The 14,310-nt window shown below is 41.9% G+C and overlaps 1 protein-coding gene across 2 annotated transcripts in view; it reads left to right on the top strand.

The window, feature by feature from the left end:
* Positions 1-12,478, top strand: part of LOC111872176 (carbohydrate sulfotransferase 11) — a 19,194-nt gene extending 6,716 nt beyond the window's left edge. For both annotated transcript variants that reach the window (XM_023865784.2, XM_023865785.2), the window contains exons 2-6: positions 2,615-2,806; positions 4,106-4,254; positions 5,336-5,507; positions 8,451-8,722; positions 12,028-12,478. In XM_023865784.2, the coding sequence (XP_023721552.1) occupies positions 2,624-2,806; positions 4,106-4,254; positions 5,336-5,507; positions 8,451-8,722; positions 12,028-12,364 (1,113 nt within the window). In that variant the 5' untranslated portion in view covers positions 2,615-2,623 and the 3' untranslated portion in view covers positions 12,365-12,478. The remainder of the gene's footprint in view (positions 1-2,614; positions 2,807-4,105; positions 4,255-5,335; positions 5,508-8,450; positions 8,723-12,027) is intronic.
* Positions 12,479-14,310: the final 1,832 nt, after the last annotated feature.

Raw genomic sequence — 14,310 nt, 5'->3', positions numbered from 1 at the left:
CGCCACTTTGCCCACCCCAAACCCCACTTGACCAGACCCGGGATCGACCCCGGGCCGCCGCTGTGGGAAGCCAGCGACTAACCGCTTGAGCTATGGCGCGCCCTATTTATTATCATTTATCATATTGTCAGGTGTTTGGGTGACTGAGACGCGGTTTGGATTTGTAATTGGTCAAGTGTCTTCATGTCCAGTGATTGAAGTTATCTGTTTCTAAGGAACCCAGCTGAATAGGTGTCTTTCCTCCACTCACCTGAGGACGGAAAGAGATCCAGTTTTCGAAACGTCGTGTTTTCTATTTTCTAGAATACCGAACGATGGAAAAAGTCCAAAAACCCGGTAATTCTGACAACCCATTTAGAGTGGCTGTTTGTTCGACATGTTTCCACAACTACAATGTATATGAAAGTGAAAGTGACATTGCGACTGACGGTCAGTAAGTCTTGGTGTCGAGCCCCATTTGGGGCTCATGACCAGATATTTATTACTCTTTGACAGTTACGGTCTTGTTTTTGTGGAGCGCCATCTCTGACGAGAGGACGGGTCTGTCTTTTGTATATGCTACTGGCCATTGCCAGCGCAGTCTTTCTCAGATCCAAGTCCCTTGGTACTTGCGACCATACTGTCTCAGATTTGAGACTTCCCTTTTCGTCGCCTCCTACGACTCGCAGCGTCACGGTGGAGGTATTCGACCACGCCTCCACACGGGCGCTGACATATAGCCAGTCCAAGTCCAAGTCACATTGCGACTGATGGTCCGTCTGTCTGTCTTAGTGTCGAGCCCCGGGTGCGGATAACCCAAAAATTAACTCAAAAGTTAATATGACTGGATGTAAATGCTCTGGAACATTTCAGATGCTTAAGAATTTGTTGTAGAGAACGGTCTTATAGATAAGTACATCAGGTATTACGAACATAAAGAATGATGGCAGACGGTACGATTTCTTCTTTCTAAAACTCATGCGAAATGGTTTATTTGCGTAATGTAATACCTTAAAGAATTATAAAACAAGCGTGGGAATTTTTAATTTGTGTGAAACCACGGAATTGACCTGCTTCGTAGTTTCTTAGCTAACAGCATTTAGGCTGGCAACAGCAGCATCGACATAAATGTTATGACACAGGCGCCAGTCGTACGTCGACAGAATACGTATTATATTGTCACGTGCTTCAGTGATTATGGCGCGGGTTTGGATTCGTGAATCGATTTATTGGGTCTTCACTAGTCGTAACTACAATCAGTTCTTACTCTGAAGATTACTGTAACTATAGCATACGTAACGTCACACACTAAGTCTTCTAATTCTTCTGACCACACTGCTGCTCCCTTGGAACTTCGGAACTCAAGTGAAGTCAATTCAGAGTTCAGAGTTACTTTACGACTGGCGGTTTACCATCAATCAGTTAGTCTTGGCGACAAGTCCCTTGATACCCACGACCAGAATTGTTATTTTCCAACTGAACATTTGCGGTTATAGTCCTTATGTAACATCCTCTCTGACGAGAGGATGTGTCTGTCGCCTACAATTGCTGCTGAGCCTCGACAGCGCAGTCATTCTCAGGTCTGAGTCACAAGAGACTCATGACCACATTTTACCCCCATCTGGAGGGACAGGTCCCCGTATTTATATCCCCCCAAGAAGAGGGTGGCCCGTATTCTCTCATATCATCTCTGCATGGACCACGCACAGAAAACAGTTCTATTGTTGCGTAGCGTAGACCACACAGAAAAATTGTCACGTGTTAACTATCTCGTCAGTCCATTTGTGTTGCCTAGCAACGAGCTGTAAACATTCATCCTACTGTTGCGTGACCTTAAGCAAGAAGGTATTTATCACGCCGTTGCCTAACTATACACGTTACATAATAAGGTATAACCCCGAAAGCAAAAAGAGTATAATAATAACAATAATAAATCTAACATCGCGGTCGAATGGGTACCTATTTTGTGTTCAAAAGTTTCTGGATTCAAATTTCCTCTCGGAGACCGTCCAACCTGGGTGAGGGTCGCTTCCAATTCATTATTAATTAATTATCCTACAAGTCGACTCTATATAAAATGAGTAACTGAAAGCGACATCAAATACTAATATATTAATGCAGAAATAAGGGAGGAACATAGACTGACGGTGTTTGAGAACATGGTGTTGAGAATATTTGGACCGAAGAGAGATGAAGCGACAGGAGGTTGGAGAAAACTGCATAATGAGGAGCTTCATAACTTGTACTCTTCTCCAAGTATAATTAGAATGATCAAGTCAAGGAGGATGAGGTGGGAAGGTCATGTAGCACGAATGGGGAAGACGACGAATGCGTATAGGATATTGGTTGGATAGCCAGAAGGAAAGAGATCACAGGGAAGACCAAGGCGTAGATGGGTGAACAATATTAGAATGGATAGACAGGATGGGATGGTATGCATTGGATAGATCTGGCTGAGGATAGGGAGCAGTGGAGGGCTCTTGTGAACACGGTAATGAACCTTCGGGTTCCATAAAATGTTGGGAAATTCTTGAGTAGCTGCAGAATTGGCGACTCCTCCAGAAGGGCTCAGCTCCACGAGTAAGTAAGAATATTATGATCGGTTCGTAATCTTATGAATTCGATTTTGTTACAGAAGCTGAGCATGCGACCCCGTCTTATTCGGGTTCATGGTTCGTACCTTGTTGGAGTGGGGACCGTAATTATTCTAGTGTTCTATCTCACCTCACCCGCTCGTGATTCGCAGGAGAACGAGACTGCGCAGGACGCAGTGCACGAAGACGTGACCAGTGCCGGTGAAAGCGAGCCCGATCTTAACAGATACATCGTAAGTATCGGAAGAACGGCTGCACGAGAATTTTGAATTGTGAAAGCAGAAACTCTGGAAACTAGAAAATGAATTCGAATCCCCATATGTCTAATTCACTCTAGATGGTGAATACCTAAAATACATCCAAGGAAAATAGAGGCAAGAAAGAACAATAAAAGAGAAGATGAAGCGGGACTGCCATTGAAGATGTGTGAGACACTATTTCTTCGGGGGCTGGGGGTGGGGGAAGAGAGTCACTTTGTTAGGTACTCTGTCTTAGGGCCGCGCCATAGCTCAACCGGTTAGTCGCTGGCTTTCCACTGCAGCGGCCCGGATTCGATTACGGGTCTGGTCAAGTGGGATTTGTGGTGGACAAAGTGGCGCTGGGGAAGGTTTTCTCAGAGTACTTCGGATTCCCCTGCCAATCTTCATTCCACCAACTGCTCCACAATCACCCTCATCTATCATCTGGGGCTGGTACAATACGCCAGAAGTGTCCGCAGTACAAGGGACTTAGTCCTACCCCACTAGCAATAAAAAGAATACTCTGTCTTAGCAAGCTCACAATTTTGGTAAGGGTAGTATGAAGAAAAATACATTACAATGGTAAAAAGTATTGATGATCAAACAGTTTATGACGATTGTACGTTAGTACAAATATTATATTTCTGGACATCAGCCATCGTCCTGTCTATATTTCTAAACACAACGTTTCGGAGACTGGCTCTGTCTCCGTCTTAAAGTAAAACTTACTCAGTTGGGCCCAGTCGATAGAGCTTGTGCCTGTCTCCGGAGACACACACAACGTTTCGGAGACTGGATTCTCTCTCCGTCTTCAGGTGGAAACTATTCAGCTGGGATCAATCACTATCTGAGTAGGTTTTACCTGAAGAGAGACAGGCTCGTCTCAGAAACGTTGTGTCTCTAACAGGGCCTACCTCTATTGATTGGGTCCAAGTGAGTGGGTTTTACCTGAAGACGGAGACAGAATTCAGTCTCCGAAACGCTGCGTTTTGAAACCTAAACAGGGGGGTGTTTTAGAGAAAAACAGGACGATGGACAATGTCCAGAAACATAATATTTGTAAAAATTACTGGCTTGGAACAAAGGCAGCCGAATTTTGATTATCCATATCAATGGTGAATTCCATACTTTGGATGATATTCTGGGGTGCTTTACAGCAAATTGAGTTAGTTTTGACAAATTTAAATTGAGAGAGTTGTAGTGTCTTATGGTGGCAACCCAAGGTACCGATGAAAAACGAATTAGTGAGTGGACTGGTAAACTGAAAACGTCTGGTGACACTATGTTGCGCAGAGAGAAGCTGAAGCAGACAACAGTCAACGGCTGCAGAGGGTCCAGCAGGTGTGTCACCGCTACAATTTGGGGCTGTACAAGCATTCGGCAGACCCACCTAAATTCAAGCACCCGCCCACCCCACAATACAGTGTCTTCTATATAGATAGGTGAGTGAAATTTGTAAATATTACGACTGAATACGGGTAACGCGACCACCTCGACAGCGAAATGGAAATTTTGGTGAGTTGGGGACGAAAAGTTGCAAAAATTCGCAATTAGTTTCGTAATGTCTGTAGTAATATACCACTTAAAATTCTTTCAATCGAAAAAAAACATGTTTCTTTACCATAGTTCACGATATATTTTGAGCGATTATCACAATTAATATCGACAATATCCCTGCATACTATTAACCAGTTGATATTTTTTATGGAGATGGAGTTTGTTCTCTGTGACGTAAGAATTCTACTTTTTTTTTAAAGTACTATTTCGTTGGAATTGGTGCTTCTGACTAGCAAACAACATGTATGAGAAGTGACCTTACACACCAAGGAACTAACAAGAGAGCTGTGTGTTGAACTTACTGGTGTAAACTCCATTAACACGTGCGGGGTTTACTTTTGTACCGAAACGAATTTCAGTCGAAATTAAGGGGCAGATAGCTTCGTGATCAAAATAAGAAAATAATTTTATAATGTTCATGAATTCATGAAGACAGGATCCAGATCTTACTAAACCAACAAATGAAATTTACATTTTCGATTAGCGTATGTAAAGTAACGGACACAGAGCTGAACCATTTCCAACACACCAATTTAGTCTTATTCCTACAAAGATGACTTGGTAAAGTTGTCCCTACACGGGGGAGTAGATGCATAGAGACACATTTTCTTGACCTCGGCACTATCTTGAGATGAGTGGTCAGCTTCAGGCCCCGTCTACTTTAACCTTGGGGAAGGAGCTCGCATTACTTATTGGATAGGAGGTTGGGTGGACCCCAGAGCCTGTCCTAACGACGTGGAGAAAATTCTTTACTTTACCGGGACTTGAACTCCGAAGTTTTTACTTTAGATAGTGACATAAAACAATGGTTAGGGACAATCTTGCAGCTTTGTGGCGGAAACTGGCACTCTTATAACGGACACAAGCTAGAGTCGTGCCCGATCTAAATAGGCGCTATAACAACGCACTGGAATTCTTCTATAGCGCACGGCACACTCGGTATATAACTTGCCGTTACTTCTGCAGGGAACACAAACTGACTTGGTGTCCGATCTATAAAGCCGCCTCTTCCACATGGATGTACAACTTGTGCTTGCTGGCGGGATACACGGAGGAGTACCTTGCCGAGAATCATAAGCAGACGAACCAACTGGCGAGAGAAGCCTTCCCGGAGCTAGACCGCACGGACGCTGAAGAGGTATTTGGTGTGGCACGCGTGTTATCAGCCTTCTGATCAGAAATTTGTAGCACCTCGTATCCCCCCATACATGTGTATTTACAACATACAAAATAAATAATTCTGGGGCCATTTTATTACATATCTAACATAGCAAAGACCCTTGTACCTTGGGGAGGGTTTTTTATTAAGTATAACACTCTATCTATTAATGGCACATCTTTTTACTTTGAACAGACACGAAGTCTGATTTATCCCTTTTCTTACTGGGTTTTACAAAAATTTTAGATACATGAAAAGAATGCGAAAATTCAGTTTTTAAAAAGCTGTCATGTGACCTGACGAACAAAGGTACTTTTACCTGGGACCACCATGCATTTTACCTTGGGTCACTCAATATGTGATGCACAAAATGGGGCAGAAACTTTTCATTGGCACAAATGAAACCGTCTAAAATACTTCAAAAGTTTTTTACCTCCTTTCAAATTCACACACACACACACACACACACACACACAAAACTGTAATTAAACAAATAAAGATGCACATCTTAAACGATCTTCTAAGGCTCTGCCGGTTGCAGTACTCCTACATATGGGTAAAATAACAAATGACAAAAGTATGAAATGGATCTCAACAGACATGGAGTCCTGAAAAAGAAACGGGAAATATCATGCCACCTTTCTTACTCATAGCTGGTTTTGGGAGAAATGCTACAATACCTGCAGCGTGTATTTCGCATATGTCATGTGTTTGTGGCCAAATAAACACAGAAATGTGTTTAACCCTCCTTGTGAATTTCACTGTTGGTTCTCTTTTCGTCACAGACACAATAACATCTATGTAATATTTCTTTATTTTCTTTGTGGCCAAAGCTACTAAAATCCACTCACTTTGCTGGAAGGGAAAATCCAGTTCAAGTGAAGCATCTTGTCTTTCTTCTTGATAAAAGCGTCAATTCTTGGAAATTTACATAGCTTCTATCATCAGAATTATCATCAAAGGCACATATGCTTCATCTTCAAAGCTCGATTCGAAGGGCTTTTTCCTCTTTGCGCTGTCTCTTCTTTGGTTTCGGAGATGGCCGACCCCTCCACAATGTCCAGTCACTCATTTTCCGCAGTCTGAAGGAAGACTCGACTGCTCGCTTCACGACCTCCAACCTGAGAGTCTGCCTGACGATCTTGTTGAATGCCCTCTTCCTTCATACACGTAGCTGCCCTTTCAGACCTATGTTCCTTATGCTGTTGCTACATTTCGGGCCCTTCCGTCGTTTATGACTGCGGCCCTTACGCCGTACAGGAATGGCACGGCGCATCAACTGTCCGCGGCGCCTTACGGTCAGACGCCGATCCCTAGGTCGGTCCTCAGTTGCCCCGATCGTCTCCACGCACGTCGCTCCACTAGGGACTTCCTGAATCTCCGCTAGGACCTCTACTTTTTTTGGAACTGCCTCCCTCTTCTCCAGACCAGTGTCCATCATCGTCTTCATCTCTTCTTGACTGGTCCACGTTTCATTTCGAAGAACCTCAGCCTTGTCATTGGATTGGTTAGCTCTTATTTCGGCTAGAAGGCGTTCCATCATTTGTTCCATCCATGGTATGGCGTTCTTACTATACAGTGCAATCTTCAATCCAATCCCATTATCCCACTCCTGACACAGTTGTCGCGTTTATGCGTGTGCCTATAGACGGGTTTTTGGATTGATGAGTAGATTCATTGCACACTTGGATTAAGCGTGTGACTACACTTTACATGTACTAGTGTCTACAGTCACGTCTTCAATGCCGTTGCTTGGTAGCGGCTTTCAACGGCGGACGTCAATATTTATACAAACACATACCACTTAACGACATAAATTCTGTTAGAGGCTGAGTCAACCCCAGGGCCAAAGTGCAGCTGGAAGGATTAGGTCAACTGAAAAATCAAATGACCTCATCGGGAATCTGACCTGCGACCTTCCGACTTGTAGCATAGTACCTCAACCAACTACGCTACCATTTGCCCTGCAACTGTATGTATACAAATTATATATTTATGCAACAGGATGCTTAAATACAGTATTAAACAATCTCCGCTGTTATCCAACATATTACAGCTATGTGTTTCACATGACTGAGATAATAAACAGCATTAACTGATTCAGGTTTGTAGTGTGCTGGATTTGAGGTTCTCCTAGCAGTGACTACGAACAGTACTAGCTTCTGAGAAGGAAAGCCATATAGTCCATCATAATTCCCTGAAGTCCCAAGGAACATGCTGTCTCCATCTTCAGGGTTCAAGAGTAAACCAAGCAAGATATTGTCACGTGTATGTGTGACTAGACGGGTCATTGGATTATTGGATTTATTGACCACTTCCAGGTCGTACTGCAAACAACTTTAACACTACCACTATTTCCACACTATACAGTTCACTGTCACACACACTAATGTCTTCTGTCTATTACAGTCTCCACTATCCATTTGCTGGCAATGGATTTTAACAAAGGAACTATGAAAGTCTCATTGACTTACGCACTCCAAATACTGCGATACTAAAGCACACATATAAAGTCTTCACTTCATAGCTCTACTGCCCAACTCTCCACTAACTGCTCACTTGGAACTCCACTGCCAATTCTCAACTGAGCACTTCCTTATAACCAGTTTGCATGGACCTCGTATAAAACACCATTTCCAGAAACACCCCTATTGTTGTAGACGTGTTTACTGATCCATTGCTTAGAAAGGGGTTGCATAAGCCCGTTGTTCTACTGTTCCTTGTGTGTATGTGTCGTGCGTTATGTGGCAACGGTCACTGTTTACAGTCGCTACTTAGCAACAGGTCTACATGCCACAATATTAACAAGAATCATGCAGTACAGCATTATATACTAGAAGAGAGTATTCTTCAAGACACAGTGTGTTCCCAGCGACACAGGAATTTGGTTTTTAAATACTATACTATGTTCTGAATTTGCAGGCATTCCTCAGCACTCTGAAACTATTGGTGGTCCGGCATCCATTTGAACGGCTGTTGTCAGCATACCGAGACAAGCTGGAGAACATGAGAATTGGGTCTGAGCATGGAACAGCCCATTTCTACCTCAAATATGGCAGTCGTATTGTAGCCAAGTATAGGCCAGGAGGCAACAAGACACATTCACGGTCACTTTTGAAACCCTGGCAGTACTTGCGGGACCCTCAATTGCCTGAGCCCACGGGCTTTGAACCCACATTCAAAGAGTTTGTTAGGTAAAATTAATTATTAAATCACATAATATGAAAATACTGAATTTACAAACATGCATTTTGAGGAGAACCCTGTAAGACAGACAACAGTTTTCCATAATAAAATGGTTTAAAGATTGAGGAGTTTTGAAAACTTAGACTGCAGTTTAAGAAAGACAGTGATTCATATTGAAAAGCATGAGGATTGCAAATCTGTCTTTATTCTGTCCTTATCCTGATGGAGGAGCCATTGTTATCAGCAGTAGTTAAAAACAGGGCTTCCAGGCAGGAGTGAAATGAGCTTGTGCTTTGGTCAGCATTGCAGGAAACAATTCCTGTTTCCATTGCTGATAGGATATATATATGCAGTGAAATAATGGGTGAATTATCTGTGGAAACTGCAGCTAGACTGGTCAATTTGTGAACGACAAAACATATCTCAGTTGTTCATTGGTGAACAAGATATTGGCCATAATAATGCTCTATTGTCAGTTGAAGAAAAATAAGTTAAGCACTTTTAACAACGTTTGATTATAAAGAAACCCCTTGCCAAAATCACAGTAGCACTGCTTAGTGCTTACTTCATTATTCAAAGAACTTAAATATCTTAGAATATGTGTAATGTCTTCCCATAGCTTTTAAGTTATCAAGGTTGTGTATTGTCAACAGTTTGTTATTAAAAATTTCCATTTAACTTTAAACAGGCTTTATGCATGTGTCAATGTAGATCAAATAGATTTCAACAGTTCTGTGGGACTATATTATTTTGCTATAAGAAAAAAAAAAGTAAAGCTATCCCTGTAACAGGCCGGGAAGGCATACAGGGTTGCCAGACGTTGAGGCTCTCACATTTTCAAAACAATCAGCTCACATATGGCAGTGAGGTTGTCAGCTTTATGTATCAACCACTCTTTATGCCCCAGGAAGATTTCTGGTACTCATTTCTGTTAGAGGCTGGATCGACCCCAGGGCCACAGTGCGGCTGGAAGGATTAGTCAATTGAAAAATCCAATGAACTCATCAGGAATCAAACCTGTGACCATCTGGCTTGTAAGGCAGTGCCTCAATCAACTACACTACAGCATGCCGTCATTTTGCTATAAGGGGCGGGATTTATCAGAATTCTACAGAACTATAATTTCATCTATATTAGTCTTTTGGAATATGACATCTTCAAGGTAGAGCTACTTCTACACAGAGGGAGCAATCTCTTCAAAATTACTGGTATCGAACTACAAGGCCACAGGGCATCATATGTCAGAAGACTGTAATCTTAATATTTGGTGTTGTGAGAACATCAAATCTCATAATTCTTATTTTATATAGATTCCAAACTTTGTCTCTTACCCTTAGGCAGGAATGGTGAACCATTGGCAGCAAATGAGGCTGGCATTGGTTTCGTCTGTATTAATATCTATTTTTTTTTATTGCTAGTGGGGTGGGACTAAGTCTCTTGTACTGCGGCTACTTCTGGCCTATTGTACCAGCCCCAGATGATAGGTGAGGGTGATTGTGGAGCAATTGGTGGAATGAAGATTGGCAGGGGAAACCGAAGTACTCAGAGAAAACCTGCACCAGCGCCACTTTGTCCACCACAAATGCCACTTGACCAGACCTGGGATTGAGCCCGGGCCGCCGTGGTGGGAAGGTGGGAAGCCAGCGACTAACCGCTTCAGCCATGGCGCAGCCACATTGACATCTAACTAACTCAATAATTCTCCAAGTTGTAATTTGTTACCATAACACATTTCTGCAATCACTTTTTGTACCCATCTCAGGGGTAGATGCTCAGGCATAATTTTAAAATAATATAGGGAATTACTATAACACAGGTTTGGCAAAGAGTGTCTTCGCTCGGGTCTGCAAACTCATTAACTGCTGAAGCAAAAGTCAGTGGAAATAACTTCTTATAAGAAAGGCTCTAGAACTAGATAGACATTGTCTACCGCATCTATCCTCATTTTAATATCTCAATCCACTATNATTTCTGCAATCACTTTTTGTGATTGCAGATCTGGATAGCCAAATGCTCAGGCATAATTTTAAAATAATATAGGGAATTACTATAACAAAGGTTTGGCAAAGAGTGTCTTCGCTCGGGTCTGCAAACTCACTGACCGCTGAAGCAAAAGTCAGTGGAAATAACTTCTTAAAAGAAAGGCTATAGAACTAGATAGACATTGTCTACCACATCTATCCCCATTTTAATATCTCAACCCAGAACACCAAGAAGAATGACTGCCATTATTTTGAATTGAAATATATGAGAGTCGAATTCTTTGTAGCCATCTCACACAGAATCACTCCTGCCTTTTATCTCTTTCAAAATCAAATACATTCTAATAACTGAAGAACTGCCTGAAAGAGCAGTAGATATCTCACTAAATCCACCAGATGGTGCTGCAGCAAAAATAATTATTATCTCTGCCCCAAGGGAAGAATATAGGTTAGGGTGTCTGGGAACAGGGTGCTGGTGCAGAAGACCTAAGAGGGTGCCAGTAACAACTGGAGGGCTGTTGAAGTTTCCTAGTTAGGAATTTCATAATTTGTTCCCTTCAAAAAGTAACAAAAGCCAGTCAGTTTCATGACTGAACTAGGGGCTGGAAAAGTGGGAAACCTGGGTTGAACTCCCAGCAGGGGTAAAAAACTCTCTCTCTCCACTCCCCCATACATCTTCATGGCATGGTACGTGGGTCATTTGCACAGGGACACGTTTACCTTTCCCAGCATTTTTATGGAATCTAATGTTTCATTACACTCTTCACAAGAGCCTTCATTAGTCCCTATACTGATCCAGATAAATTCAGTCCACAGTTTTCCATCCCATTTAATATTTTAATATTATCCTCCCATCTATGCCTGCATATTCCCAGCTAACTCTTTCCTTCATGTGGTTCTTACCAAAAACTTTGAATGGGTTTCACTTCATGTATGCTACGTGCCCCTTCTGATTTTGTCTTCTTTAATGTAGTCATCCTAATAATAATTAGCAGGGAGCATAAATTATGAAGCTCCTCACTAAGCAGTTTTCTTTTATCTCCTGTTACTTCCTGTGTCTCAGATCAAGCATTATTCTCCGCATCTTATCCATAAACATCCTTAGTATAAGTTCCTCCCTTATTGCGAGAGCTGATTATGTTTCACACCAATACAAAACAAGAATTACAGTTTTTCACATTTTAATCTTCATATGTTTAGACAGCAGACTGGATGTCAAAATACAGAACCCAACTTTGATCTGTTCATATTGTTCCCAAGTTTTTATCTTTTCTAGGTTTGTTTCTGCACATAAGTACCCTACAGAAATTGTGTTCCTTCTTTGCTTTTAGGCACCTGATTGATGTGGATGTTGTGTACTCAGATGACCACTGGATTCCCTTCTACTTGTTCTGCACACCTTGTCTACTTAAGTATGACATAATTGCCAAAGTGGAGACAATGCTGAGAGATCAGGTGTATGTGATAAGGGCTGCTGGACTTCAGGGCCTGATACGACCCCGATGGAGGCACAGAACTTACCACGATGAGGGCAAGCACACATCAATGAGATACTTTTCACAGTTAACAAAACAAGACGTGAAGAGACTGTATGAAAAATACAAATTAGATTTTGAATTATTTGATTACAAAGTTGATGATTATTTACAGTATGCTACAGGAAAGTGACAGAATTATATTTGTATTGGTTTATGAGTATCTGTGAGGAACGAGGACCCTCTACTAAAAAAAAACGAAGGAACTGTTGAAGTTAAACAGGAACCAGCTATGATGGGTGGCAGGACTACTTACAGGACACTGTCATCTCAAAGGACACCTCTTCAAATTGGGACTAAGTAACAGTCCAACTTGTGAGAGGTGTCAAGAATAAAAGGAAACATCCACAGATATCCTGTGCAAATGTGAGGCCTTAGCTTATTTAAGATTGCGCCACTTGGGTCAATATTTTATGGAACCAAGTGACTATTTCTACGTCCCTATGTACAAAATCCTATGCTTCATTCGAAGCGCAGGCTTGTTGAGGGGATAATCAGAAGGGGAGGCACAATAGATCACTGTGATCGTGGTGCAAGGGCCAAGAAGACCCACCCCTTATACATTCACTCATTCATCTGTGAGGAACAGCTTCAAGAGAACACAGAGGGCAACAAAATTCTTAGTTTTGTATCTTCATATTCAGAGATAACTTATAATAAACTGAATGTCATTTTTAACAGTATTCCCATTTCATGCAAGTATTTAGGTGGTCTTGGGTTGAAATCTCAGCCCAGAGATAAATATCACAAAGCGTTGGTTAACAGCTGTAATTTTTATTTGCTGGGTGTTGGGTTGAAATCTTAGCCAAGAGATTAAACGTCAAAAGTCCAACAGTTAACACCCCCACTTCTTATTTAGGTGTGGGTGGAAATCTCAGCCTCAAGATTGAATGTGATGATCCAGTGGTTAGCACTCTATTCTCAAGGTCCTAAGTTCACATCTCGCCCAAAATATCATTGTCTGATGGTTAACACTGCTGCTTCATATTTAGGAGATCACAGATTCAAACCTCAACCTGGAGAGTAAACATCATAGTCTGGAATTTAGCATTCCTGCTTATAATTTGTGAGGTCTTGGGTTCAAAACAGAAAGTGAACATCAACGTTTAGTGGCGGGCACTCCTGCTTTGTATTTTAGAGGTCCTGGGTTGAAATACCAGCCCAAAAGGCCAGCATCCATACTTAAGATTTTGTGGCTTCATCAGTCCCTTCATGAAATTCTAGATCTGATTCTTTCTACATCCTGCCCAATTTATTTTTCACCAAATGCCCTGAACGTGCACCTTATAGTTCAAGATGCTGATAGCATTAACCCACTAAAGCCCAGTGGTTCTATACGTACCCCCCATTACAACACGAGAATTCTGCAGTCTGCACACAGAGTGTTTTTTGTGCATTTCACATTGCTCTTACACTAACCAGTGACCATTTCCTTAAACAGCATCAACTGATGCATGAGACATGATGTGTTTCCTGTGAGGTACAGGCTAAATTATGATTTACTGTCATGTGATGTAGTGACTGTAGACAGGGTTTGGATTTGTAGTCAGATTTATTGGACACATTAACACACACCTTTAAACTATACTTTACAAATCACTGTCACGTACAGACTAGCTTTCTCTGCTATGGTCTTCATTGCATTGCTTGGTAGTGGCTTCCAATGGCGGATGTCGCTTTTCCTCTGGGTTCCCAAACTGTCCCCATGCCTCAGCTACCAGCTTCTCTCAACTGACCGTCTCCCTGCAGACTCTCTAAGCTCTTTTCTAGGCCATAGACTCAGACTAATTGCAGCTGAGACATGTTACATATAGACTTGGCACAGACCACACAGAAAACACCGCTTAACAGTTCCTCCATTGTTGCATGGGCACATTGCATAGCAGTGGCTCTGGTACTGTTTTGTGCTTAACAAAGCTACTGCCAAGCAATGGGTGTGTCTGCAGAGCCATTCTCTAGGCTTCACAGTTCTTGCTTTTAACAAATGTCACAAAATTGCTTAGATGAAATAGTTTAAAAGGGTTAAATAAACTAATATTTAAATAAAGAACAAATAAACAAATAGGATGTTAGTAAGCA

This window comes from Cryptotermes secundus, unplaced genomic scaffold (genome assembly GCF_002891405.2).
Source record: "Cryptotermes secundus unplaced genomic scaffold, Csec_1.0 scaffold593, whole genome shotgun sequence".
NCBI classification, from domain to species: Eukaryota; Metazoa; Arthropoda; class Insecta; order Blattodea; family Kalotermitidae; genus Cryptotermes; species Cryptotermes secundus.
The sequence above is the reverse complement of the archived record's forward strand: the minus strand, read 5'-3'. Positions and strand labels throughout refer to the sequence as shown.